Here is a 25,237-nt window from a genome sequence, read left to right as displayed (position 1 = left end):
AATGCGTTCAGACATACAAAATGCACTTGCAAGGTGAACTAAATATTTTTTTTGTGATGTTTTAATGCAAAATGTGAGTTGTGGACTCCAACATTTTGTAAATGTTCAGGCAAAACAAGTTTATTCAGTTTGTTTGGGTTGAAATAAGCTACGAGAATAAATGTTAGAAAACATGAGTAGCTCTTGACCATTTTCATTTTGTAAAAGTAGCTGTTAGGAGAAAAAAAGGTTTGAGACTCCTGCTTTAAATAATGCAATGGTGAGGTTGTTTTTAGTGTAATGGAAATAAAGAGTACATTTTAAGTCACTGTAGCCTTCTGCACTGCAGTAATCTGACAACATTTTAGCCAGGGTTTGTAGACATTTTGACATCAGTGAGACACTCTGTGTGCACTGTAGGCAAATGGGGAAATAACAATTTTAAAACCAATGATCAAATAACTTGGCCTCTAAAACAAGATTAAAAGCAAACATGTTTTTCTTTTTTTCCCTTTGTATTTCTGCTTTTGTTTTATTTTCTCTGGATTGATTTTTAAGTATATTGTATTTTAGGTTATTATCACTGATTTGATTGAGTAGCAGGCATGTTAATGTTCTAATTTTCAAAAAATAAAAAACAAATTTATATATTAAAGATAATAAATAAAAATAAATAACTTGGCTTTTACATTGAACACTCAGTACTGAAGAGATCATTGTGTCCTGTAGTTTTCAAACATTTCCAGTATATAAATGCAAAGAATTATTATTATTATTATTATTATTATTATGACCACAAATGACATTGAACAAAGCACCTCCAGACATTAGTGTTATCAGCACACATGGCTCTCCTGAAGCTAAAGGCAGATTTATTTACAGAAGTCAAAGAATAAAGAAATAATTTTATTACCTGAGTCGAACGACGAAACCTCATTCATATAGTCCCCTAAAAATAAATTTACAAAGTTTTTAACATGGATGCATGGGTGAATGGCATTACATTTATTTTTTCATGACCTACACTGCAAGTGACTTTGCAAAACAAATAAAATCATCACATAAAAGAAAAAAATAACATTTATAGTGAGATTCTAATATTAGAACTGTTATAATTTTGGGTATTTTTTGCAAAAAATAGTAGCAAAAAAAAAAGTAAAAAAAATAAAATAAAAAACTGTAAATACAAGCTTCAAACACATGTATGAATAGATATTCATCTAGATTGATTAAAAAAGAGACATAACACTTCAGGCTACAATCTTAATACTAGATATATTTCAGCAATCTGGGAAAAAGAAAATAAGATAGAAGTACAGTATGTTATGAAATATAAGTTTTAAGTTTAATTAATTTAATACAAACAGAAGCAAACAAAGAAAGAAAGAAACAAACAAATAATATTGTAAAGTACTGTACTAAACTGAAATATGTGTTCTATGGTTTCATCTTATACTTTAGTGCAGCTTGTCAACTGAAGTTATTTCATTTTAAAGAATTTTTTTATTTCAGATGGACATAAAATCAGATTTTGAAAATTATAAAATAAAATGTTATTAAATAAAAAATATACGGCTCAAAAAAAAATTAAAGGAACACTTTTTAATCCGAGTATAGCATCAAGCCAATGAAACATCTGGGTTATTGATCTGGTCAGTTAAGTAGCAGAGGGGGCTGTTAATCAGTTTCAGTTGCTTTGGTGCACTAGAGGGGCAACAATAAGACAACCCCCAAAACAGGAATGGTTTACCAGGTAGAGGAGGCCACTGACATTTTTCCCTCCTCATCTGTTTTGTCACGCGTTTTGCATTTGGGTATGGTCAGTGTCACTACTGGTAGCATTAGGCGATACCTGGACCCTACAGAGGTTGCACAGGCAGCCCAGCTTCTCTAGGATGGCACATCAATACGTGGCATTGCCAGAAGGTTTGTTGAGTCTCCCAGCACAGTCTCAAGGGCATGGATCAGATTCCAGAAGACAGGCAGATACTCTAGGAGAGCTGGACAGGGCCATAGAAGGTCCTTAACCCATCAGCAGGACAGACTGGTATCTGCTCCTTTGGGCAAAGAGGAACAGGATGAGCACTGCCAGAGCCCTACAAAATGACCTCCAGCAGGCCGCTGGTATGAATGTCTCTGACCAAACAATTAGAAACAGAGTTCATGAGGGTGTCCTGATGGCCCGACTTCCTCTAGTGGGCCCTGTGCTCACTTCGTGGCACCGTGGAGCTCGATTGGCATTTGCCACAGAATACCAGAATTGGCAGGTCCACCACTGGCACCTTGTGCTTTTCACAGATGAGAGCAGGTTCACCCTGAACACATGTGACAGACATGAAAGGGTCTAGAGAAGCCGTGGAGAATGTTATGCTGCCTGTAACATCATTCAGCATGACCGGTTTGGTGGTGGGTCAGTGATGATCTGTGGGGGGGTGGCATATCCATGGAGGGACGCACAGACAATGGCACCTTGACTGCCATTAGGTATCGGGATGAAGTCCTTGGACTCATTGTCAGACCCTATACTGGTGCAGTGGGTCCTGGGGTTCTCCTGGTACACGACAATGCCCGGCCTCATGTGGCGAGAGTATGCAGGCAGTTCCTGGAGGAAGAAGGAATTGATACCATTGACTGGCCTCCACACTTGCCTGACTTAAATCCAATAGAACATCTCTGGGACATTATGTTTTGGTCCATCAAACGCCACCAGGTTGCACCTCAGACTGTCCAGAGGCTCAGTTAGAACGTTGTCAGGCATTCATAAAAGCATGTGGGGGCATACAAACTACTGAGTATGATTTGGAGTTGCTGCAATGACATTTCAGCCAAATGGACTCGCCTGCGTGCGGCATCATTTTTTCACTTTGATTTTCGGGGGTGTCTTTGAATTCAGCCCTCTGTAGGTTGATAATTGTCATTTCCATCAAACGATGTGGCATCCTTTCATTCCTAACACATTGCCATATCAGCAGAGATATCCAGCAGGATTTTTTTTTCCCATTGAGATCTGATGCGTTTTCAAAGTGTTCCTTTAATTTCTTTTTGACTCCAGGCAATCCTTGTGTTGACTTCACTTATAGTTTAGCTGTTTTGTTTCTGACAGCAGCTTCTTCAAGTTTTTGACATTGACTCTTATTAAAATTACTTACATGCATGTGCATCTCCTGGTGCGGTTAACAATGTTCTCACAGTCATTAGGGGAGGTTGGCTAAAGTTAAAAAATATGGGTGGACTTTGTCTATGCTGCAGTCCAGCAGATCCTCTTTGAATATTCACAATATCAAATACAGGAAAGATATTCATGTCTTTGTAAGGTTTCTGGCAATAGTAGTTCTGTTGATCCATTAAAAACTTAATTATAAAGAAATTTAAGTATCAATTAAATTTAGTGAGAAAAGGCACATCTCTTAATGGACTTTATCACTCCAGCATGAGTGATATTACATATACATACAGTATATGTACTGTGTATATGAGTGGTATTAAATGCTGTAAGGTGTGAGCATCAAGCTATCCTGCAAGCATTACTGATAGTGACCAAACCATGGAATCCCTCTTTTTGGATTACTTTTTTTATGTAAAGTATATTTTAGTGTGTGATTTTTACATTTTGTCTTGGTTGAAGAGACAATCTGCCAAATATTCATTAACTTACAAACAGGTTTATTGCCATTTCATAATTGTTGAAACAGGTTATGTCAACTTTCACTAACTTTTGCATTTACATTATTGTTTATGCTAATTAAATTATATAGGCTTCATGAAGTTTCAATAATCGTATTGGGAAAGGCCAACCCCACAAAAATACCTATTATGTCAAAACAGCTTAGTAAATACTCATAAAATTCTGCATGTATATTACAGTTAACCGATCTTAACATATATAGAGTTTATGGAGTTTCAAAAGTTACATGACGAAGCGGCGTCATAGAGGGAGCACCACTAAACTGGTAGATTTGCTCAGCTGACACGCTGCATCAATGATTCAATTATTCAACAAGCCACCTAGTTTACTGATGTGGGACTAAAAACATATTTGTGAAACCGCAGTAAACCAGGAAATCCAATGAAATCGTGCTCATTGTTCCTACCCAGCAAGGGTTTATTGCAATTATGGAATCCAATCACATCAAAAAATATCTCATTCTCAACTCATAAAAGCAAACAAATTGATAAAAAGGTAACGCAGATGACAGATTGGAGCCCGGAATTTCAGCCAACATTGACCAACATTTGAAAAACAACACGTATGTTTGCTTTCTTTCCTCAGCCGTTATACAAACATACCTGGGCAACACCAGATACTTCAGCTAGTTAAAAATAACTGTCCATATTTCTTTTGTAAATAAAGATTTATCTATTATTAGGAAGGAACTACTCTGTTTGATGAACTATTTCAATTGGGATGCCAGTAATTAAGTGAAACAAAATAGTTGAATTAAATAAAATAATGATCCCATATAACTGACTGGTGACTTTAAAGGACTCAGTCCTGTCCAATGCTCCCAGGACAAGCTTTTGTACCGAGCAACCCTCTATTGAACCAGGCAAGTTCAGAATATAAATGAGTAAAACTGATTTTAGGTATACCATTGAAATATTAAAGTATATCCTCTGACATGAAATTATGAGGCAAAAATCTTCACTTTGTGAATTTGTTCATATGAAGAAATCAAACACAACAGTGTCATGTTGCAAATTCGGCTCACTTAAATAGCCTTTTTACAAGACCCAGAAATTGGGCATAAATCGGTTAAAGAAGCTTAAGAAAGATGATCAATTAAGTCCTCAAGTAAACCAAGTAGAAAAACATTAATGTATGGCTATAACTTCTTCTAATATAACTTCTAATTCAACAGTCAGATAGATAGATAGATAGATAGATAGATAGATAGATAGATAGATAGATAGATAGATAGATAGATAGATAGATAGATAGATAGATAGATAGATAGATAGATAGATAGATAGATAGATAGATAGATAGATAGATAGATAGATAGATAGATAGATAGATAGATAGATAGACACAGACACACACACACTTTATTAATCCCAAGGGGAAATTCACATACTCCACCAGCAGCATACTGATACAAAAAACAATATTAAAGAGTAATAAAAATGCAGGTAAAAACAGACAATAACTTTGTATAATGTTAACGTTTACCCCCCCTGGGTGGAATTGAAGAGTCACATAGTTTGGGGGAGAATTGATCTACTCAGTCTGTCAGTGAAGCAGGACGGTGACAGATTAAAAAGATGTTAAAAAGGAAAACAAAACTCTGCCTAATAAATAGTCTTCTTCTTCTTTTTGCTGCTCCCGTTAGGGGTTGCCGCAGCGGATCATCTTCTTCCATATCTTTCTGTCTTCTACATATTGCTCTTTTACACCCATCACCTGCATGTCCTATCGCACCACATAGATAAACCTTTGCTTTGGTCTTCCTCATTTCCTCTTCCCTGGCAGCTCTATCCTTAGCATCCTTCTCCCAATATACCCAGCATCTCTACTCTGCATGTCCAAACCAACGCAATCTCGCCTCTCTGACTTTGTCTCCCAACCGTCCAACTTGAGCTGACCCTCTAATGTACTCATTTCTAATCCTATCCATCCTCGTCACACCCAATGCAAATCTTAGCATCTTTAACTCTGCTACCTCCAGCTCTGTCTCCTCCTTTCTGGTCAGTGCCACCGTCTCCAACCCATATAACACAGCTGGTCTCACTACCGTCCTGTAGACCTTCACTTTCACTCTTGCTGATACTCGTCTGTCACAAATTACTCCTGACACTCTTCTCCACCCATTCCACCCTGCCTGTACTCTCTTTTTCTCCTCTCTTCCACAATCCCCATTACTTTGTACTGTTGCTCCCAAGTATTTAAACTCATCCACCTTCGCCAATTCTACTCCCTGCATCCTCACCATTCCACTGACCTCCCTCTCATTTACACACATGTATTCTGTCTTGTTCCTACTGACCTTCATTCCTCTTCTATCTAGAGCATGTCTCCACCTCTCCAGGGTCTCCTCAACCTGCTCCCTACTATCGCTACAGATCACAATGTCATCAGCAAACATCATAGTCCATGGGGACTCCTGTCTAATCTCGTCTGTCAACCTGTCCATCACCATTGCAAATAAGAAAGGGCTCAGAGCTGATCCCTGATGTAATCCCAACTCCATGCTGAATGCATCCGTCGCTCCTACCACAGACCTAACCACTGTCACACTTCCCTCGTACATATCCTGTACAACTCTTACGTACTTCCCTGCCACTCCCAACTTCCTTATACAATACTACAGCTCCTCTCGAAGCACCCTGTCATATGCTTTCTCCAGGTCCACAAAGACTCAATGTAACTCCTTCTGGTCTTCTCTAAACTTCTCTATCAACATCCTCAGAGCAAACATTGCATCTGTGGTGCTCTTTCTTGGCATGAAACCATACTGCTGCTCTCTAATCATCACCTCACTTCTTAACCTAGCTTCCACTACTCTTTCCCATAACTTCATGCTGTGGCTCATCAATTTTATTCCCATGTAGTTACTACAGTCCTGCACATCCCCCTTATTCTTATATATCGAGGAATGGGTAAGCCTTTGAACCCCACTCATGATGGGGACCAGGTTGTGCAATTTTTTCCCAAGACTGAGGAATTCCCAATAAATCTGAATTGGCTACTCAGCTACTACCAATTGGACAGTTTAGCAAGGTCCTCTGATCGACCCTGCCACATTCCACAAATGCAACAAAAAATGCATCCTGACAAACAAGCAGTGCTTGGTACTTAAATGAACACTATTAGGAAAGTTGGATCAGCAATATGTTCACTGTGGAATATTACTGTTTCATGGTGAAAAGAAAATAAGGTATTGTAAAAATAGAAAGGCGTTGCTTGTTCTATATAGACCAGCTGAACTACTACAAAAATATTACATCTTCATGAAGTGCAAGAAGAAACTTTTTGGAACATGTTGTATGCAATGGGGAAAAAGAACGGCATGAACCACCTTAGTTTCAAGACTAGAGGTCCACTTGTTTCCTAGTCTTTAGATCAGGGTTCTCCAACACATCACTTGTGAGTTACCGGTAGCTAGCAACCCCTTTCCAAGTAGCTTGCCAAAGGGTTAATGAATCCTAGACAAATTTGAAAACTTGATTAGTCAAATTAGGGGTGGGCAATCTTCCCAAAAAATCATATCACGATCCACAATCTGAATTGCAATCTATCTTTTCAATGTGGCATACACTTCCCATGGTCCCCAAAGCAACCAGGGCGGTCACTCCCTCGTGGTCTGGAGGCGGCGTGAGCCCTCCTCCGGTCCTCCCGGGCGTCCCGGCTGGGTAACACCTCCAGCCGCTTGCCACAAGTGACACGGTGAAATGGAACTAAATGACAAATGAATAAGTCATATCTGTGTATTTGGAATTGCACTGTTTTGTTTTGACAGCATTCATGTTTTAATTCAATAGTGTGAGATACACTAGAAAATGCGTTCAGACATACAAAATGCACTTGCAGGTGAACTAAATATTTTTTTTGTGATGTTTTAATGCAAAATGTGAGTTGTGGACTCCAACATTTTGTAAATGTTCAGGCAAAACAAGTTTATTCAGTTTGTTTGGGTTGAAATAAGCTACGAGAATAAATGTTAGAAAACATGAGTAGCTCTTGACCATTTTCATTTTGTAAAAGTAGCTGTTAGGAGAAAAAAAGGTTTGAGACTCCTGCTTTAAATAATGCAATGGTGAGGTTGTTTTTAGTGTAATGGAAATAAAGAGTACATTTTAAGTCACTGTAGCCTTCTGCACTGCAGTAATCTGACAACATTTTAGCCAGGGTTTGTAGACATTTTGACATCAGTGAGACACTCTGTGTGCACTGTAGGCAAATGGGGAAATAACGATTTTAAAACCAATGATCAAATAACTTGGCCTCTAAAACAAGATTAAAAGCAAACATGTTTTTCTTTTTTTCCCTATGTATTTCTGCTTTTGTTTTATTTTCTCTGGATTGATTTTTAAGTATATTGTATTTTAGGTTATTATCACTGATTTGATTGAGTAGCAGGCATGTTAATGTTCTAATTTTCAAAAAATAAAAAACAAATTTATATATTAAAGATAATAAATAAAAATAAATAACTTGGCTTTTACATTGAACACTCAGTACTGAAGAGATCATTGTGTCCTGTAGTTTTCAAACATTTCCAGTATATAAATGCAAAGAATTATTATTATTATTATTATTATTATTATGACCACAAATGACATTGAACAAAGCACCTCCAGACATTAGTGTTATAAGCACACATGGCTCTCCTGAAGGTAAAGGCAGATTTATTTACAGAAGTCAAAGAATAAAGAAATAATTTTATTACCTGAGTTGAACAACGAAACCTCATTCATATAGTCCCCTAAAAATAAATGTAGAAAGTTTTTAACATGGATGCATGGGTGAATGGCATTACATTTATTTTTTCATGACCTACACTGCAAGTGACTTTGCAAAACAAATAAAATCATCACATAAAAGAAAAAAATAACATTTATAGTGAGATTCTAATATTAGAACTGTTATAATTTTGGGTATTTTTTGCAAAAAACAGTAGCAAAAAAAAAGTAAAAAAAAAAAAATAAAAAACTGTAAATACAAGCTTCAAACACATAAAATGCATCCGGCGCCGCCGTGAGTGGCAGCCTTTTCAGCAGCTCCGTGTATGACCGTATATGTATGTGTACTTTGCTACTTTTATTTTTCTATTTTTATTTATTGATCACTCCTACCACTTTATTTTATGTGGATTCCTTCCCTGGACACACTTACTTTTACAACGTGGGCATGGATTTTAACACGCCGAGACTCGCCTATTCAAGTACTCAACTTCGGGCGCTGAGAACAAATGCCAGTGCCGGTGTGGTTCCATATTTACCCGACGAGGTAAGAAGGCGGTATCGTGGCAGCAGAGCCGGCACTAAGCTAAAAAAGAAGCGGCTTGCGAGAAAGTGGCGTTTCAAGCCTTCGGTGCCTTCTGTGATTCTGGGGAATGTGAACTCAATCTCAAATAAGATCGACGAACTGGCTGCGCTGGTGAAAAATGTAAGGACCTACAGAGAATGCAGTTTGTTGTGTTTCTGCGAAACGTGGCTAAATAACACCATCCCAGATGCCAACGTGGAGCTACCCGGGTTTAGCACAGTTAGAGCGGACAGAGATGCAAGTACCTGTGGTAAGCACAAAGGAGGAGGACTCGCTCTCTATGTTAATACACGGTGGTGTCACTCTGGACATGTTAACGTCAAAATCTCCACTTGCTGCAGGGATATCGAACTGTTGGCCGTAAGTTTACGTCCCTACTATTTGCCCAGAGAGTTTGGACACGTCATTATTGTCATCGTGTACATCCCTCCTCGGGCAGACGAGGAGTCAGCGAGTGACATCATCCATTCCGCTGTTGCTAAGTTACAAACGCAGCACCCTGAGGCGCTTGTGCTAATCGCTGGAGACTTTAACCATGTGACGCTGGACAAAACATTGCCTGCATTCTCCCAGTATGTGGACTGTAACACCCGGGGAAATAAGACTATTGATTTACTGTATGCAAACGTTAAAGACGCATACAGCGCCACCCCCGCTGCCTGCGCTTGGGAAAGGAGATCATAACCTGGTTCAGCTTCAGCCTCACTATAAACCAAAAGTTAGAGTCCTACCTGTAACCACACGATCATTCAGGAAGTGGACCCCGGAGGCTGAGAATACTCTGAGAGAACTTTTTGGAACTACAGACTGGGATATCCTGCAGGGATCTCATAATGAGAACATTGAGGAAGTTGTTGACTGCACTACTGACTACATCAACTTCTGTATGGACATTGTAGTTCCTGTAAGAACAGTACGCTGCTATGCTAACAACAAGCCATGGATTACAAGTAACATCAAGGGCCTTTTGAATCAGAAGAAAAGGGCTTTTAAAGACGGTGATCAGCATGAGCTCAAGCGCGTGCAGAAGGAACTCCGAGTCCAACTCAGGGCGGCGAAGGAGCAGTACAGGAGAAAGCTGGAGCAGAAGTTGCAGAATAACAGCATGAAGGAAGTGTGGGATGGGATGAAGATCATCACTGGCTGCAGCTCGAAGCGGGGTACCACCATTGAGAGAGACGTGAAGAGAGCAAACCAAATGAACAACTTTTTTAACAGGTTTGACCACCCTAACCCACTCTCACTCTCACCTCGGAGTACTGCACCCTCCACACATCCTTCTGCTGATACCAGCATAGGAAAAACATCCCCACCCATAATAACAACAGCGCAAGTGAGCAGAGAGCTGAGGAGACTTCGTGCCAGCAAAGCAGCGGGTCCAGATGGAGTATCGCCACGACTGCTGAAGGTCTGTGCATCGGAGCTGGGGGGTCCTCTACAGCGCATCTTCAACCTGAGCCTGGAATAGGGGAGAGTCCCGAGGCTTTGGAAAACATCTTGTATCACCCCAGTCCCAAAGGTATCACGTCCTAGTGAGCTGAATGACTTTCGGCCTGTTGCTCTGACATCACATGTGATGAAGACCATGGAGAGGCTGCTGCTTCACCACCTTAGGCCACAGGTTCAACACGCCCTTGACCCTCTGCAGTTTGCATATCAGGAGAAGGTGGGAGCGGAAGATGCCATCATCTATATGCTACACCGATCCCTCTCTCACTTGGACAGAGGCAGTGGTGCTGTAAGAATTATGTTTCTAGACTTCTCTAGCGCCTTCAACACAATCCAACCTCTGCTCCTTAGGGACAAGCTGACAGAGATGGGATTAGATTCATACCTAGTGGCATGGATCGTGGACTATCTTAAAGACAGACCTCAGTATGTGCGTCTTGGGAACTGCACGTCTGACATTGTGGTCAGCAACACAGGAGCGCCACAAGGGACTGTACTTTCTCCGGTCCTGTTCAGCCTATATACATCGGACTTCCAATACAACTCGCAGTCCTGCCATGTGCAAAAGTTCGCTGATGACACTGCTATCGTGGGCTGTATCAGGAATGGGCTGGAGGAGGAGTATAGGGACCTAATCAATGACTTTGTTAAATGGTCCGACTCAAACCACCTACACCTGAACACCAGCAAAACCAAGAAGCTGGTGGTGGATTTTAGGAGGCCCAGACCCCTCATAGACCCAGTGATCATCAAAGGTGACTGTGTGCAGATGGTGCAGACCTATAAATATCTGGGAGTGCAGCTGGATGATAAATTAGACTGGACTGCCAATACTGATGCGCTGTGCAAGAAAGGACAAAGCCGGTTATACTTCCTTAGAAGGCTGGCTTCCTTCAACATCTGCAATAAAATGCTGCAGATGTTCTATCAAACAGTTGTGGCGAGCGCCCTCTTCTACGCAGTGGTGTGCTGGGGAGGCAGCATTAAGAGGAAAGACGCCTCACGCCTGGACAAACTGGTGAGGAAGGCAGGCTCTATTGTTGGCATGGAGCTGGACAGTTTAACATCTGTTGCAGAGCGAAGGGCGCTCAGAAGGCTCCTATCAATTATGGAGAATCCACTGCATCCACTTAATAATGTCATCTCCAGACAGAAGAGCAGCTTCAGCGACAGACTGCTGTCACTGTCCTGCTCCACAGACAGATTGAGGAGATCGTTCCTCCCCCAAACTATGCGACTCTTTAATTCCACCAGGGGGGGTAAATGTTAATATTTAACATTATACATAGTTATTGTCTGTTTTTTTCACCTGTATTATTATCATTCTTTAATTTAATATTATTTATTGTATCAGTATGCTGCTGCTGAAGAATGTGAATTTCCCATTGGGATTAATAAAGTATCTATCTATCTATCTATCTATCTATCTATCTATCTATCTATCTATCTATCTATCTATCTATCTATCTATCTATCTATCTATCTATCTATCATGTATGAATAGATATTCATCTAGATTGATTAAAAAAGAGACATAACACTTCAGGCTACAATCTTAATACTAGATATATTTCAGCAATCTGGGAAAAAGAAAATAAGATAGAAGTACAGTATGTTATGAAATATAAGTTTTAAGTTTAATTAATTTAATACAAACAGAAGCAAACAAAGAAAGAAACAAACAAACAAATAATATTGTAAAGTACTGTACTAAACTGAAATATGTGTTCTATGGTTTCATCTTATACTTTAGTGCAGCTTGTCAACTGAAATTATTTCATTTTAAAGAATTTGTTTATTTCAGATGGACATAAAATCAGATTTTGAAAATTATAAAATAAAATGTTATTAAATAAAAAATATACGGCTCAAAAAAAAATTAAAGGAACACTTTTTAATCCGAGTATAGCATCAAGCCAATGAAACATCTGGGTTATTGATCTGGTCAGTTAAGTAGCAGAGGGGGCTGTTAATCAGTTTCAGTTGCTTTGGTGCACTAGAGGGGCAACAATAAGACAACCCCCAAAACAGGAATGGTTTAACAGGTAGAGGAGGCCACTGACATTTTTCCCTCCTCATCTGTTTTGTCACGCGTTTTGCATTTGGGTATGGTCAGTGTCACTACTGGTAGCATTAGGCGATACCTGGACCCTACAGAGGTTGCACAGGCAGCCCAGCTTCTCTAGGATGGCACATCAATACGTGGCATTGCCAGAAGGTTTGTTGAGTCTCCCAGCACAGTCTCAAGGGCATGGATCAGATTCCAGAAGACAGGCAGATACTCTAGGAGAGCTGGACAGGGCCATAGAAGGTCCTTAACCCATCAGCAGGACAGACTGGTATCTGCTCCTTTGGGCAAAGAGGAACAGGATGAGCACTGCCAGAGCCCTACAAAATGACCTCCAGCAGGCCACTAGTATGAATGTCTCTGACCAAACAATTAGAAACAGAGTTCATGAGGGTGTCCTGACGGCCCGACTTCCTCTAGTGGGCCCTGTGCTCACTTCGTGGCACCGTGGAGCTCGATTGGCATTTGCCACAGAATACCAGAATTGGCAGGTCCACCACTGGCACCTTGTGCTTTTCACAGATGAGAGCAGGTTCACCCTGAACACATGTGACAGACATGAAAGGGTCTAGAGAAGCCGTGGAGAATGTTATGCTGCCTGTAACATCATTCAGCATGACCGGTTTGGTGGTGGGTCAGTGATGATCTGTGGGGGGGTGGCATATCCATGGAGGGACGCACAGACAATGGCACCTTGACTGCCATTAGGTATCGGGATGAAGTCCTTGGACTCATTGTCAGACCCTATACTGGTGCAGTGGGTCCTGGGGTTCTCCTGGTACACGACAATGCCCGGCCTCATGTGGCGAGAGTATGCAGGCAGTTCCTGGAGGAAGAAGGAATTGATACCATTGACTGGCCTCCACACTTGCCTGACTTAAATCCAATAGAACATCTCTGGGACATTATGTTTTGGTCCATCCAACGCCACCAGGTTGCACCTCAGACTGTCCAGAGGCTCAGTTAGAACGTTGTCAGGCATTCATAAAAGCATGTGGGGGCATACAAACTACTGAGTATGATTTGGAGTTGCTGCAATGACATTTCAGCCAAATAGACTCGCCTGCGTGCGGCATCATTTTTTCACTTTGATTTTCGTGGGGTGTCTTTGAATTCAGCCCTCTGTAGGTTGATAATTGTCATTTCCATCAAACGATGTGGCATCCTTTCATTCCTAACACATTACCATATCAGTCCATATCAGCAGAGATATCCAGCAGGATTTTTTTTCCCATTGAGATCTGATGCGTTTTCAAAGTGTTCCTTTAATTTCTTTTTGACTCCAGGAAATCCTTGTGTTGACTTCACTTATAGTTTAGCTGTTTTGTTTCTGACAGCAGCTTCTTCAAGTTTTTGACATTGACTCTTATTAAAATTACTTACATGCATGTGCATCTCCTGGTGCGGTTAACAATGTTCTCACAGTCATTAGGGGAGGTTGGCTAAAGTTAAAAAATATGGGTGGACTTTGTCTATGCTGCAGTCCAGCAGATCCTCTTTGAATATTCACAATATCAAATACAGGAAAGATATTCATGTCTTTGTAAGGTTTCTGGCAATAGTAGTTCTGTTGATCCATTAAAAACTTAATTATAAAGAAATTTAAGTATCAATTAAATTTAGTGAGAAAAGGCACATCTCTTAATGGACTTTATCACTCCAGCATGAGTGATATTACATATACATACAGTATATGTATGAGTTATATGAGTGGTATTAAATGCTGTAAGGTGTGAGCATCAAGCTATCCTGCAAGCATTACTGATAGTGACCAAACCATGGAATCCCTCTTTTTGGATTACTTTTTTTATGTAAAGTATATTTTAGTGTGTGATTTTTACATTTTGTCTTGGTTGAAGAGACAATCTGCCAAATATTCATTAACTTACAAACAGGTTTATTGCCATTTCATAATTGTTGAAACAGGTTATGTCAACTTTCACTAACTTTTGCATTTACATTATTGTTTATGCTAATTAAATTATATAGGCTTCATGAAGTTTCAATAATCGTATTGGGAAAGGCCAACCCCACAAAAATACCTATTATGTCAAAACAGCTTAGTAAATACTCATAAAATTCTGCATGTATATTACAGTTAACCGATCTTAACATATATAGAGTTTATGGAGTTTCAAAAGTTACATGACGAAGCGGCGTCATAGAGGGAGCATCACTAAACTGGTAGATTTGCTCAGCTGACACGCTGCATCAATGATTCAATTATTCAACAAGCCACCTAGTTTACTGATGTGGGACTAAAAACATATTTGTGAAACCGCAGTAAACCAGGAAATCCAATGAAATCGTGCTCATTGTTCCTACCCAGCAAGGGTTTATTGCAATTATGGAATCCAATCACATCAAAAAATATCTCATTCTCAACTCATAAAAGCAAACAAATTGATAAAAAGGTAACGCAGATGACAGATTGGAGCCCGGAATTTCAGCCAACATTGACCAACATTTGAAAAACAACACGTATGTTTGCTTTCTTTCCTCAGCCGTTATACAAACATACCTGGGCAACACCAGATACTTCAGCTAGTTAAAAATAACTGTCCATATTTCTTTTGTAAATAAAGATTTATCTATTATTAGGAAGGAACTACTCTGTTTGATGAACTATTTCAATTGGGATGCCAGTAATTAAGTGAAACAAAATAGTTGAATTAAATAAAATAATGATCCCATATAACTGACTGGTGACTTTAAAGGACTCAGTCCTGTCCAATGCTCCCAGGACAAGCTTTTGTACCGAGCAACCCTCTATTGAACCAGGCAAGTTCAGAATATAAATGAGTAAAACTGATTTTAGGTATACCATTTAAATATTAAAGTATATCCTCTGACATGAAATTATGAGGCAAAAATCTTCACTTTGTGAATTTGTTCATATGAAGAAATCAAACACAACAGTGTCATGTTGCAAATTAGGCTCACTTAAATAGCCTTTTTACAAGACCCAGAAATTGGGCATAAATCGGTTAAAGAAGCTTAAGAAAGATGATCAATTAAGTCCTCAAGTAAACCAAGTAGAAAAACATTAATGTATGGCTATAACTTCTTCTAATATAACTTCTAATTCAACAGTCAATTAGATAGATAGATAGATAGATAGATAGATAGATAGATAGATAGATAGATAGATAGATAGATAGATAGATAGATAGATAGATAGATAGATAGATAGATAGATAGATAGATAGATAGACTCACAGACACACACACACTTTATTAATCCCAAGGGGAAATTCACATACTCCACCAGCAGCATACTGATACAAAAAACAATATTAAAGAGTAATAAAAATGCAGGTAAAAACAGACAATAACTTTGTATAATGTTAACGTTTACCCCCCTGGGTGGAATTGAAGAGTCACATAGTTTGGGGGAGGAATGATCTACTCAGTCTGTCAGTGAAGCAGGACGGTGACAGATTAAAAAGATGTTAAAAAGGAAAACAAAACTCTGCCTAATAAATAGTCTTCTTCTTCTTTTTGCTGCTCCCGTTAGGGGTTGCCGCAGCGGATCATCTTCTTCCATATCTTTCTGTCTTCTACATATTGCTCTTTTACACCAATCACCTGCATGTCCTATCGCACCACATAGATAAACCTTTGCTTTGGTCTTCCTCATTTCCTCTTCCCTGGCAGCTCTATCCTTAGCATCCTTCTCCCAATATACCCAGCATCTCTACTCTGCATGTCCAAACCAACGCAATCTCGCCTCTCTGACTTTGTCTCCCAACCGTCCAACTTGAGCTGACCCTCTAATGTACTCATTTCTAATCCTATCCATCCTCGTCACACCCAATGCAAATCTTAGCATCTTTAACTCTGCTACCTCCAGCTCTGTCTCCTCCTTTCTGGTCAGTGCCACCGTCTCCAACCCATATAACACAGCTGGTCTCACTACCGTCCTGTAGACCTTCACTTTCACTCTTGCTGATACTCGTCTGTCACAAATTACTCCTGACACTCTTCTCCACCCATTCCACCCTGCCTGTACTCTTCTTTTTCTCCTCTCTTCCACAATCCCCATTACTCTGTACTGTTGCTCCCAAGTATTTAAACTCATCCACCTTCGCCAATTCTACTCCCTGCATCCTCACCATTCCACTGACCTCCCTCTCATTTACACACATGTATTCTGTCTTGTTCCTACTGACCTTCATTCCTCTTCTATCTAGAGCATGTCTCCACCTCTCCAGGGTCTCCTCAACCTGCTCCCTACTATCGCTACAGATCACAATGTCATCAGCAAACATCATAGTCCATGGGGACTCCTGTCTAATCTCGTCTGTCAACCTGTCCATCACCATTGCAAATAAGAAAGGGCTCAGAGCTGATCCCTGATGTAATCCCACCTCCATGCTGAATGCATCCGTCGCTCCTACCACAGACCTAACCACTGTCACACTTCCCTCGTACATATCCTGTACAACTCTTACGTACTTCTCTGCCACTCCCAACTTCCTCATACAATACTACAACTCCTCTCGAAGCACCCTGTCATATGCTTTCTCCAGGTCCACAAAGACTCAATTTAACTCCTTCTGGTCTTCTCTAAACTTCTCTATCAACATCCTCAGAGCAAACATTGCATCTGTGGTGCTCTTTCTTGGCATGAAACCATACTGCTGCTCTCTAATCATCACCTCACTTCTTAACCTAGCTTCCACTACTCTTTCCCATAACTTCATGCTGTGGCTCATCAATTTTATTCCCATGTAGTTACTACAGTCCTGCACATCCCCCTTATTCTTATATATCGAGGAATGGGTAAGCCTTTGAACCCCACTCATGATGGGGACCAGGTTGTGCAATTTTTTCCCAAGACTGAGGAATTCCCAATAAATCTGAATTGGCTACTCAGCTACTACCAATTGGACAGTTTAGCAAGGTCCTCTGATTGGCCCTGCCACATTCCACGAATGCAACAAAAAATGCATCCTGACAAACAAGCAGTGCTTGGTACTTAAATGAACACTATTAGGAAAGTTGGATCAGCAATATGTTCACTGTGGAATATTACTGTTTCATGGTGAAAAGAAAATAAGGTATTGTAAAAATAGAAAGGTGTTGCTTGTTCTATATAGACCAGCTGAACTACTAAAAAAATATTACATCTTCATGAAGTGCAAGAAGAAACATTTTGGAACATGTTGTATGCAATGGGGAAAAAGAACGGCATGAACCACCTTAGTTTCAAGACTAGAGGTCCACTTGTTTCCTAGTCTTTAGATCAGGGTTCTCCAACACATCACTTTTGAGTTACCGGTAGCTAGCAACCCCTTTCCAAGTAGCTTGCCAAAGGGTTAATGAATCCTAGACAAATTTGAAAACTTGATTAGTCAAATTAGGGGTGGGCAATCTTCCCAAAAAATCATATCACGATCCACAATCTGAATTGCAATCTATCTTTTCAATGTGGCATACACTTCCCGTGGTCCCCAAAGCAACCAGGGCGGTCACTCCCTCGTGGTCTGGAGGCGGCGTGAGCCCTCCTCCGGTCCTCCCGGGCGTCCCGGCTGGGTACCACCTCCAGCCGCTTGCCACAAGTGACACGGTGAAATGGAACTAAATGACAAATGAATAAGTCATATCTGTGTATTTGGAATTGCACTGTTTTGTTTTGACAGCATTCATGTTTTAATTCAATAGTGTGAGATACACTAGAAAATGCGTTCAGACATACAAAATGCACTTGCAGGTGAACTAAATATTTTTTTTGTGATGTTTTTAATGCAAAATGTGAGTTGTGGACTCCAACATTTTGTAAATGTTCAGGCAAAACAAGTTTATTCAGTTTGTTTGGGTTGAAATAAGCTACGAGAATAAATGTTAGAAAACATGAGTAGCTCTTGACCATTTTCATTTTGTAAAAGTAGCTTTTAGGAGAAAAAAAGGTTTGAGACTCCTGCTTTAAATAATGCAATGGTGAGGTTGTTTTTAGTGTAATGGAAATAAAGAGTACATTTTAAGTCACTGTAGCCTTCTGCACTGCAGTAATCTGACAACATTTTAGCCAGGGTTTGTAGACATTTTGACATCAGTGAGACACTCTGTGTGCACTGTAGGCAAATGGGGAAATAACGATTTTAAAACCAATGATCAAATAACTTGGCCTCTAAAACAAGATTAAAAGCAAACATGTTTTTCTTTTTTTCCCTTTGTATTTCTGCTTTTGTTTTATTTTCTCTGGATTGATTTTTAAGTATATTGTATTTTAGGTTATTATCACTGATTTGATTGAGTAGCAGGCATGTTAATGTTCTAATTTTCAAAAAATAAAAAACAAATTTATATATTAAAGATAATAAATAAAAATAAATAACTTGGCTTTTACATTGAACACTCAGTACTGAAGAGATCATTGTGTCCTGTAGTTTTCAAACATTTCCAGTATATAAATGCAAAGAATTATTATTATTATTATTATTATTATTATTATTATGACCACAAATGACATTGAACAAAGCACCTCCAGACATTAGTGTTATCAGCACACATGGCTCTCCTGAAGCTAAAGGCAGATTTATTTACAGAAGTCAAAGAATAAAGAAATAATTTTATTACCTGAGTTGAACAACGAAACCTCATTCATATAGTCCCCTAAAAATAAATGTAGAAAGTTTTTAACATGGATGCATGGGTGAATGGCATTACATTTATTTTTTCATGACCTACACTGCAAGTGACTTTGCAAAACAAATAAAATCATCACATAAAAGAAAAAAATAACATTTATAGTGAGATTCTAATATTAGAACTGTTATAATTTTGGGTATTTTTTGCAAAAAATAGTAGCAAAAAAAAAGTAAAAAAAATAAAATAAAAAACTGTAAATACAAGCTTCAAACACATGTATGAATAGATATTCATCTAGATTGATTAAAAAAGAGACATAACACTTCAGGCTACAATCTTAATACTAGATATATTTCAGCAATCTGGGAAAAAGAAAATAAGATAGAAGTACAGTATGTTATGAAATATAAGTTTTAAGTTTAATTAATTTAATACAAACAGAAGCAAACAAAGAAAGAAAGAAACAAACAAATAATATTGTAAAGTACTGTACTAAACTGAAATATGTGTTCTATGGTTTCATCTTATACTTTAGTGCAGCTTGTCAACTGAAGTTATTTCATTTTAAAGAATTTGTTTATTTCAGATGGACATAAAATCAGATTTTGAAAATTATAAAATAAAATGTTATTAAATAAAAAATATACGGCTCAAAAAAAAATTAAAGGAACACTTTTTAATCCGAGTATAGCATCAAGCCAATGAAACATCTGGGTTATTGATCTGGTCAGTTAAGTAGCAGAGGGGGCTGTTAATCAGTTTCAGTTGCTTTGGTGCACTAGAGGGGCAACAATAAGACAACCCCCAAAACAGGAATGGTTTAACAGGTAGAGGAGGCCACTGACATTTTTCCCTCCTCATCTGTTTTGTCACGCGTTTTGCATTTGGGTATGGTCAGTGTCACTACTGGTAGCATTAGGCGATACCTGGACCCTACAGAGGTTGCACAGGCAGCCCAGCTTCTCTAGGATGGCACATCAATACGTGGCATTGCCAGAAGGTTTGTTGAGTCTCCCAGCACAGTCTCAAGGGCATGGATCAGATTCCAGAAGACAGGCAGATACTCTAGGAGAGCTGGACAGGGCCATAGAAGGTCCTTAACCCATCAGCAGGACAGACTGGTATCTGCTCCTTTGGGCAAAGAGGAACAGGATGAGCACTGCCAGAGCCCTACAAAATGACCTCCAGCAGGCCACTGGTATGAATGTCTCTGACCAAACAATTAGAAACAGAGTTCATGAGGGTGTCCTGACGGCCCGACTTCCTCCAGTGGGCCCTGTGCTCACTTCGTGGCACCGTGGAGCTCGATTGGCATTTGCCACAGAATACCAGAATTGGCAGGTCCACCACTGGCACCTTGTGCTTTTCACAGATGAGAGCAGGTTCACCCTGAACACATGTGACAGACATGAAAGGGTCTAGAGAAGCCGTGGAGAATGTTATGCTGCCTGTAACATCATTCAGCATGACCGGTTTGGTGGTGGGTCAGTGATGATCTGTGGGGGGTGGCATATCCATGGAGGGACGCACAGACAATGGCACCTTGACTGCCATTAGGTATCGGGATGAAGTCCTTGGACTCATTGTCAGACCCTATACTGGTGCAGTGGGTCCTGGGGTTCTCCTGGTACGCGACAATGCCCGGCCTCATGTGGCGAGAGTATGCAGGCAGTTCCTGGAGGAAGAAGGAATTGATACCATTGACTGGCCTCCACACTTGCCTGACTTAAATCCAATAGAACATCTCTGGGACATTATGTTTTGGTCCATCAAACGCCACCAGGTTGCACCTCAGACTGTCCAGAGGCTCAGTTAGAACGTTGTCAGGCATTCATAAAAGCATGTGGGGGCATACAAACTACTGAGTATGATTTGGAGTTGCTGCAATGACATTTCAGCCAAATGGACTCGCCTGCGTGCGGCATCATTTTTTCACTTTGATTTTCGGGGTGTCTTTGAATTCAGCCCTCTGTAGGTTGATAATTGTCATTTCCATCAAACGATGTGGCATCCTTTCATTCCTAACACATTACCATATCAGTCCATATCAGCAGAGATATCCAGCAGGATTTTTTTTCCCATTGAGATCTGATGCGTTTTCAAAGTGTTCCTTTAATTTCTTTTTGACTCCAGGCAATCCTTGTGTTGACTTCACTTATAGTTTAGCTGTTTTGTTTCTGACAGCAGCTTCTTCAAGTTTTTGACATTGACTCTTATTAAAATTACTTACATGCATGTGCATCTCCTGGTGCGGTTAACAATGTTCTCACAGTCATTAGGGGAGGTTGGCTAAAGTTAAAAAATATGGGTGGACTTTGTCTATGCTGCAGTCCAGCAGATCCTCTTTGAATATTCACAATATCAAATACAGGAAAGATATTCATGTCTTTGTAAGGTTTCTGGCAATAGTAGTTCTGTTGATCCATTAAAAACTTAATTATAAAGAAATTTAAGCATCAATTAAATTTAGTGAGAAAAGGCACATCTCTTAAAGGACTTTATCACTCCAGCATGAGTGATATTACATATACATACAGTATATGTACTGTGTATATGAGTGGTATTAAATGCTGTAAGGTGTGACCATCAAACTATCACGCAAGCATTACTGATAGTGACCAAACCATGGATTCCCTCTTTTTGGATTACTTTTTTTATGTAAAGTATATTTTAGTGTGTGATTTTTACATTTTGTCTTGGTTGAAGAGACAATCTGCCAAATATTCATTAACTTACAAACAGGTTTATTGCCATTTCATAATTGTTGAAACAGGTTATGTCAACTTTCACTAACTTTTGCATTTACATTATTGTTTATGCTAATTAAATTATATAGGCTTCATGAAGTTTCAATAATCGTATTGGGAAAGGCCAACCCCACAAAAACACCTATTATGTCAAAACAGCTTAGTAAATGTTCATAAAATTCTGCATGTATATTACAGTTAACCGATCTTAACATATATAGAGTTTATGGAGTTTCAAAAGTTACATGATGAAGCGGCGTCATAGAGGGAGCATCACTAAACTGGTAGATTTGCTCAGCTGACACGCTGCATCAATGATTCAATTATTCAACAAGCCACCTAGTTTACTGATGTGGGACTAAAAACATATTTGTGAAACCGCAGTAAACCAGGAAATCCAATGAAATCATGCTCATTGTTCCTACCCAGCAAGGGTTTATTGCAATTATGGAATCCAATCACATCAAAAAATATCTCATTCTCAACTCATAAAAGCAAACAAATTGATAAAAAGGTAACGCAGATGACAGATTGGAGCCCGGAATTTCAGCCAACATTGACCAACATTTGAAAAACAACACGTATGTTTGCTTTCTTTCCTCAGCCGTTATACAAACATACCTGGGCAACACCAGATACTTCAGCTAGTTAAAAATAACTGTCCATATTTCTTTTGTAAATAAAGATTTATCTATTATTAGGAAGGAACTACTCTGTTTGATGAACTATTTCAATTGGGATGCCAGTAATTAAGTGAAACAAAATAGTTGAATTAAATAAAATAATGATCCCATATAACTGACTGGTGACTTTAAAGGACTCAGTCCTGTCCAATGCTCCCAGGACAAGCTTTTGTACCGAGCAACCCTCTATTGAACCAGGCAAGTTCAGAATATAAATGAGTAAAACTGATTTTAGGTATACCATTTAAATATTAAAGTATATCCTCTGACATGAAATTATGAGGCAAAAATCTTCACTTTGTGAATTTGTTCATATGAAGAAATCAAACACAACAGTGTCATGTTGCAAATTAGGCTCACTTAAATAGCCTTTTTACAAGACCCAGAAATTGGGCATAAATCGGTTAAAGAAGCTTAAGAAAGATGATCAATTAAGTCCTCAAGTAAACCAAGTAGAAAAACATTAATGTATGGCTATAACTTCTTCTAATATAACTTCTAATTCAACAGTCAATTAGATAGATAGATAGATAGATAGATAGATAGATAGATAGATAGATAGATAGATAGATAGATAGATAGATAGATAGATAGATAGATAGATAGATAGATAGATAGATAGATAGATAGATAGATAGATAGATAGATAGATAGATAGACACACACACACTTTATTAATCCCAAGGGGAAATTCACATACTGCACCAGCAGCATACTGATACAAAAAACTATATTAAAGAGTAATAAAAATGCAGGTAAAAACAGACAATAACTTTGTATAATGTTAACGTTTACCCCCCTGGGTGGAATTGAAGAGTCACATAGTTTGGGGGAGGAATGATCTACTCAGTCTGTCAGTGAAGCAGGACGGTGACAGATTAAAAAGATGTTAAAAAGGAAAACAAAACTCTGCCTAATAAATTGTCTTCTTCTTTTTGCTGCTCCCGTTAGGGGTTGCCGCAGCGGATCATCTTCTTCCATATCTTTCTGTCTTCTACATATTGCTCTTTTACACCCATCACCTGCATGTCCTATCGCACCACATAGATAAACCTTTGTTTTGGTCTTCCTCATTTCCTCTTCCCTGGCAGCTCTATCCTTAGCATCCTTCTCCCAATATACCCAGCATCTCTCCTCTGCACATGTCCAAACCAACGCAATCTCGCCTCTCTGACTTTGTCTCCCAACTGTCCAACTTGAGCTGACCCTCTAATGTACTCATTTCTAATCCTATCCATCCTCGTCACACCCAATGCAAATCTTAGCATCTTTAACTCTGTACTTCCAGCTCTGTCTCCTCCTTTCTGGTCAGTGCCACCGTCTCCAACCCATATAACACAGCTGGTCTCACTACCGTCCTGTAGACCTTCCCTTTCACTCTTGCTGATACCCGTCTGTCACAAATTACTCCTGACACTCTTCTCCACCCATTCCACCCTGCCTGCACTCTCTTTTTCTCCTCTCTTCCACAATCCCCATCACTCTGTACTGTTAATCCGAAGTATTTAAACTCATCCACCTTTGCCAACTCTACTCCCTGCATCCTCACCATTCCACTGACCTCCCTCTCATTTACACACATGTATTCTGTCTTGTTCCTACTGACCTTCATTCCTCTCCTTTCTAGAGCATATCTCCACCTCTCCAGGGTCTCCTCAACCTGCTCCCTACTATCGCTACAGATCACAATGTCATCAGCAAACATCATAGTCCACGGGGACTCCTGTCTAATCTTGTCTGTCAACCTGTCCATCACCATTGCACATAAGAAAGGGATCAGAGCTGATCCCTGATGTAATCCCAACTCCATGCTGAATGCATCCGTCGCTCCTACCACAGACCTAACCACTGTCACACTTCCCTCGTACATATCCTGTACAACTCTTACATACTTCTCTGCCACTCCCAACTTCCTCATACAATACTACAGCTCCTCTCGAAGCACCCTGTCATATGCTTTCTCCAGGTCCACAAAGACTCAATGTAACTCCTTCTGGTCTTCTCTAAACATCTCTATCAACATCCTCAGAGCAAACATTGCATCTGTGGTGCTCTTTCCTGGCATGAAACCATACTGCAGCTCACTAATCATCACCTCACTTCTTAACCTAGCTTCCACTACTCTTTCCCATAACTTCATGCTGTGGCTCATCAATTTTATTCTCCTGTAGTTACTACAGTGCTGCACATCCCCCTTATTCTTAAATATCGGCACCAGTACACTTTTTCTCCACTCCTCAGGCATCCTCTCACTTTCCAAGATTTCATTAAACAATCTGGTTAAAAACTCCACTGCCATCTCTCCTAAACACCTCCATGCTTCCATAGGTATGTCATCTGGACCAACAGCCTTTCCATTTTTCTTCCTCTTTATAGCTGTCCTTACTTCCTCCTTGCTAATCCATTGCACTTCCTGATTCACTATCTCCACATCATCCAACCTCTTCTCTCTCGTTCTCTTCATTCATCAGCCTCTCAAAGTACTCTTTCCATCTGCTCAACACACTCTCCTCGCTTGTGAGTACATTTCCATCTTTATCCTTTATCACCCTAACCTGCTGCTCATCTTTCCCAACTCGTCCCTCTGTCTAGCCAATCAGTACAGGTCCTTTTCTCCCTCCTTAGTGTCCAACCTCTCATACAACTCATCATATGCCTTTTCCTTAGCCTTCGCCACCTCTCTCTTCACCTTGCGCCTTATCTCCTTGTACTCTTGTCTACTTTCTGCAAC

General features: G+C 39.6%; 1 protein-coding gene across 22 annotated transcripts in view; it reads right to left on the bottom strand.

Moving 5' to 3' along the window:
* Window positions 1-25,237, bottom strand: part of LOC114645722 (von Willebrand factor A domain-containing protein 5A-like) — a 168,839-nt gene that overhangs the window by 64,994 nt on the left and 78,608 nt on the right. For 6 of the 22 annotated variants that reach the window (XM_051923103.1, XM_051923104.1, XM_051923115.1 and 3 more), the window contains exons 15-16: window positions 19,065-19,100; window positions 8,367-8,402 (exon numbers count right to left, since the gene is read on the bottom strand). The exons of 1 other annotated variant lie outside the window; for it this stretch is intronic. In XM_051923103.1, the coding sequence (XP_051779063.1) occupies window positions 8,367-8,402; window positions 19,065-19,100 (72 nt within the window). Of the gene's footprint in view, window positions 1-892; window positions 929-8,366; window positions 8,403-19,064; window positions 19,101-25,237 lie in introns of all 22 variants that reach the window. 15 more of the 22 variants (XM_051923105.1, XM_051923120.1, XM_051923116.1 and 12 more) reach the window with 5 other exon arrangements.

Source organism: Erpetoichthys calabaricus, chromosome 2 (genome assembly GCF_900747795.2).
Source record: "Erpetoichthys calabaricus chromosome 2, fErpCal1.3, whole genome shotgun sequence".
Lineage (NCBI taxonomy): Eukaryota > Metazoa > Chordata > Cladistia > Polypteriformes > Polypteridae > Erpetoichthys > Erpetoichthys calabaricus.
Note: the sequence above shows the minus strand (reverse complement) of the source record. Positions and strands in the feature narration are given on the sequence as shown.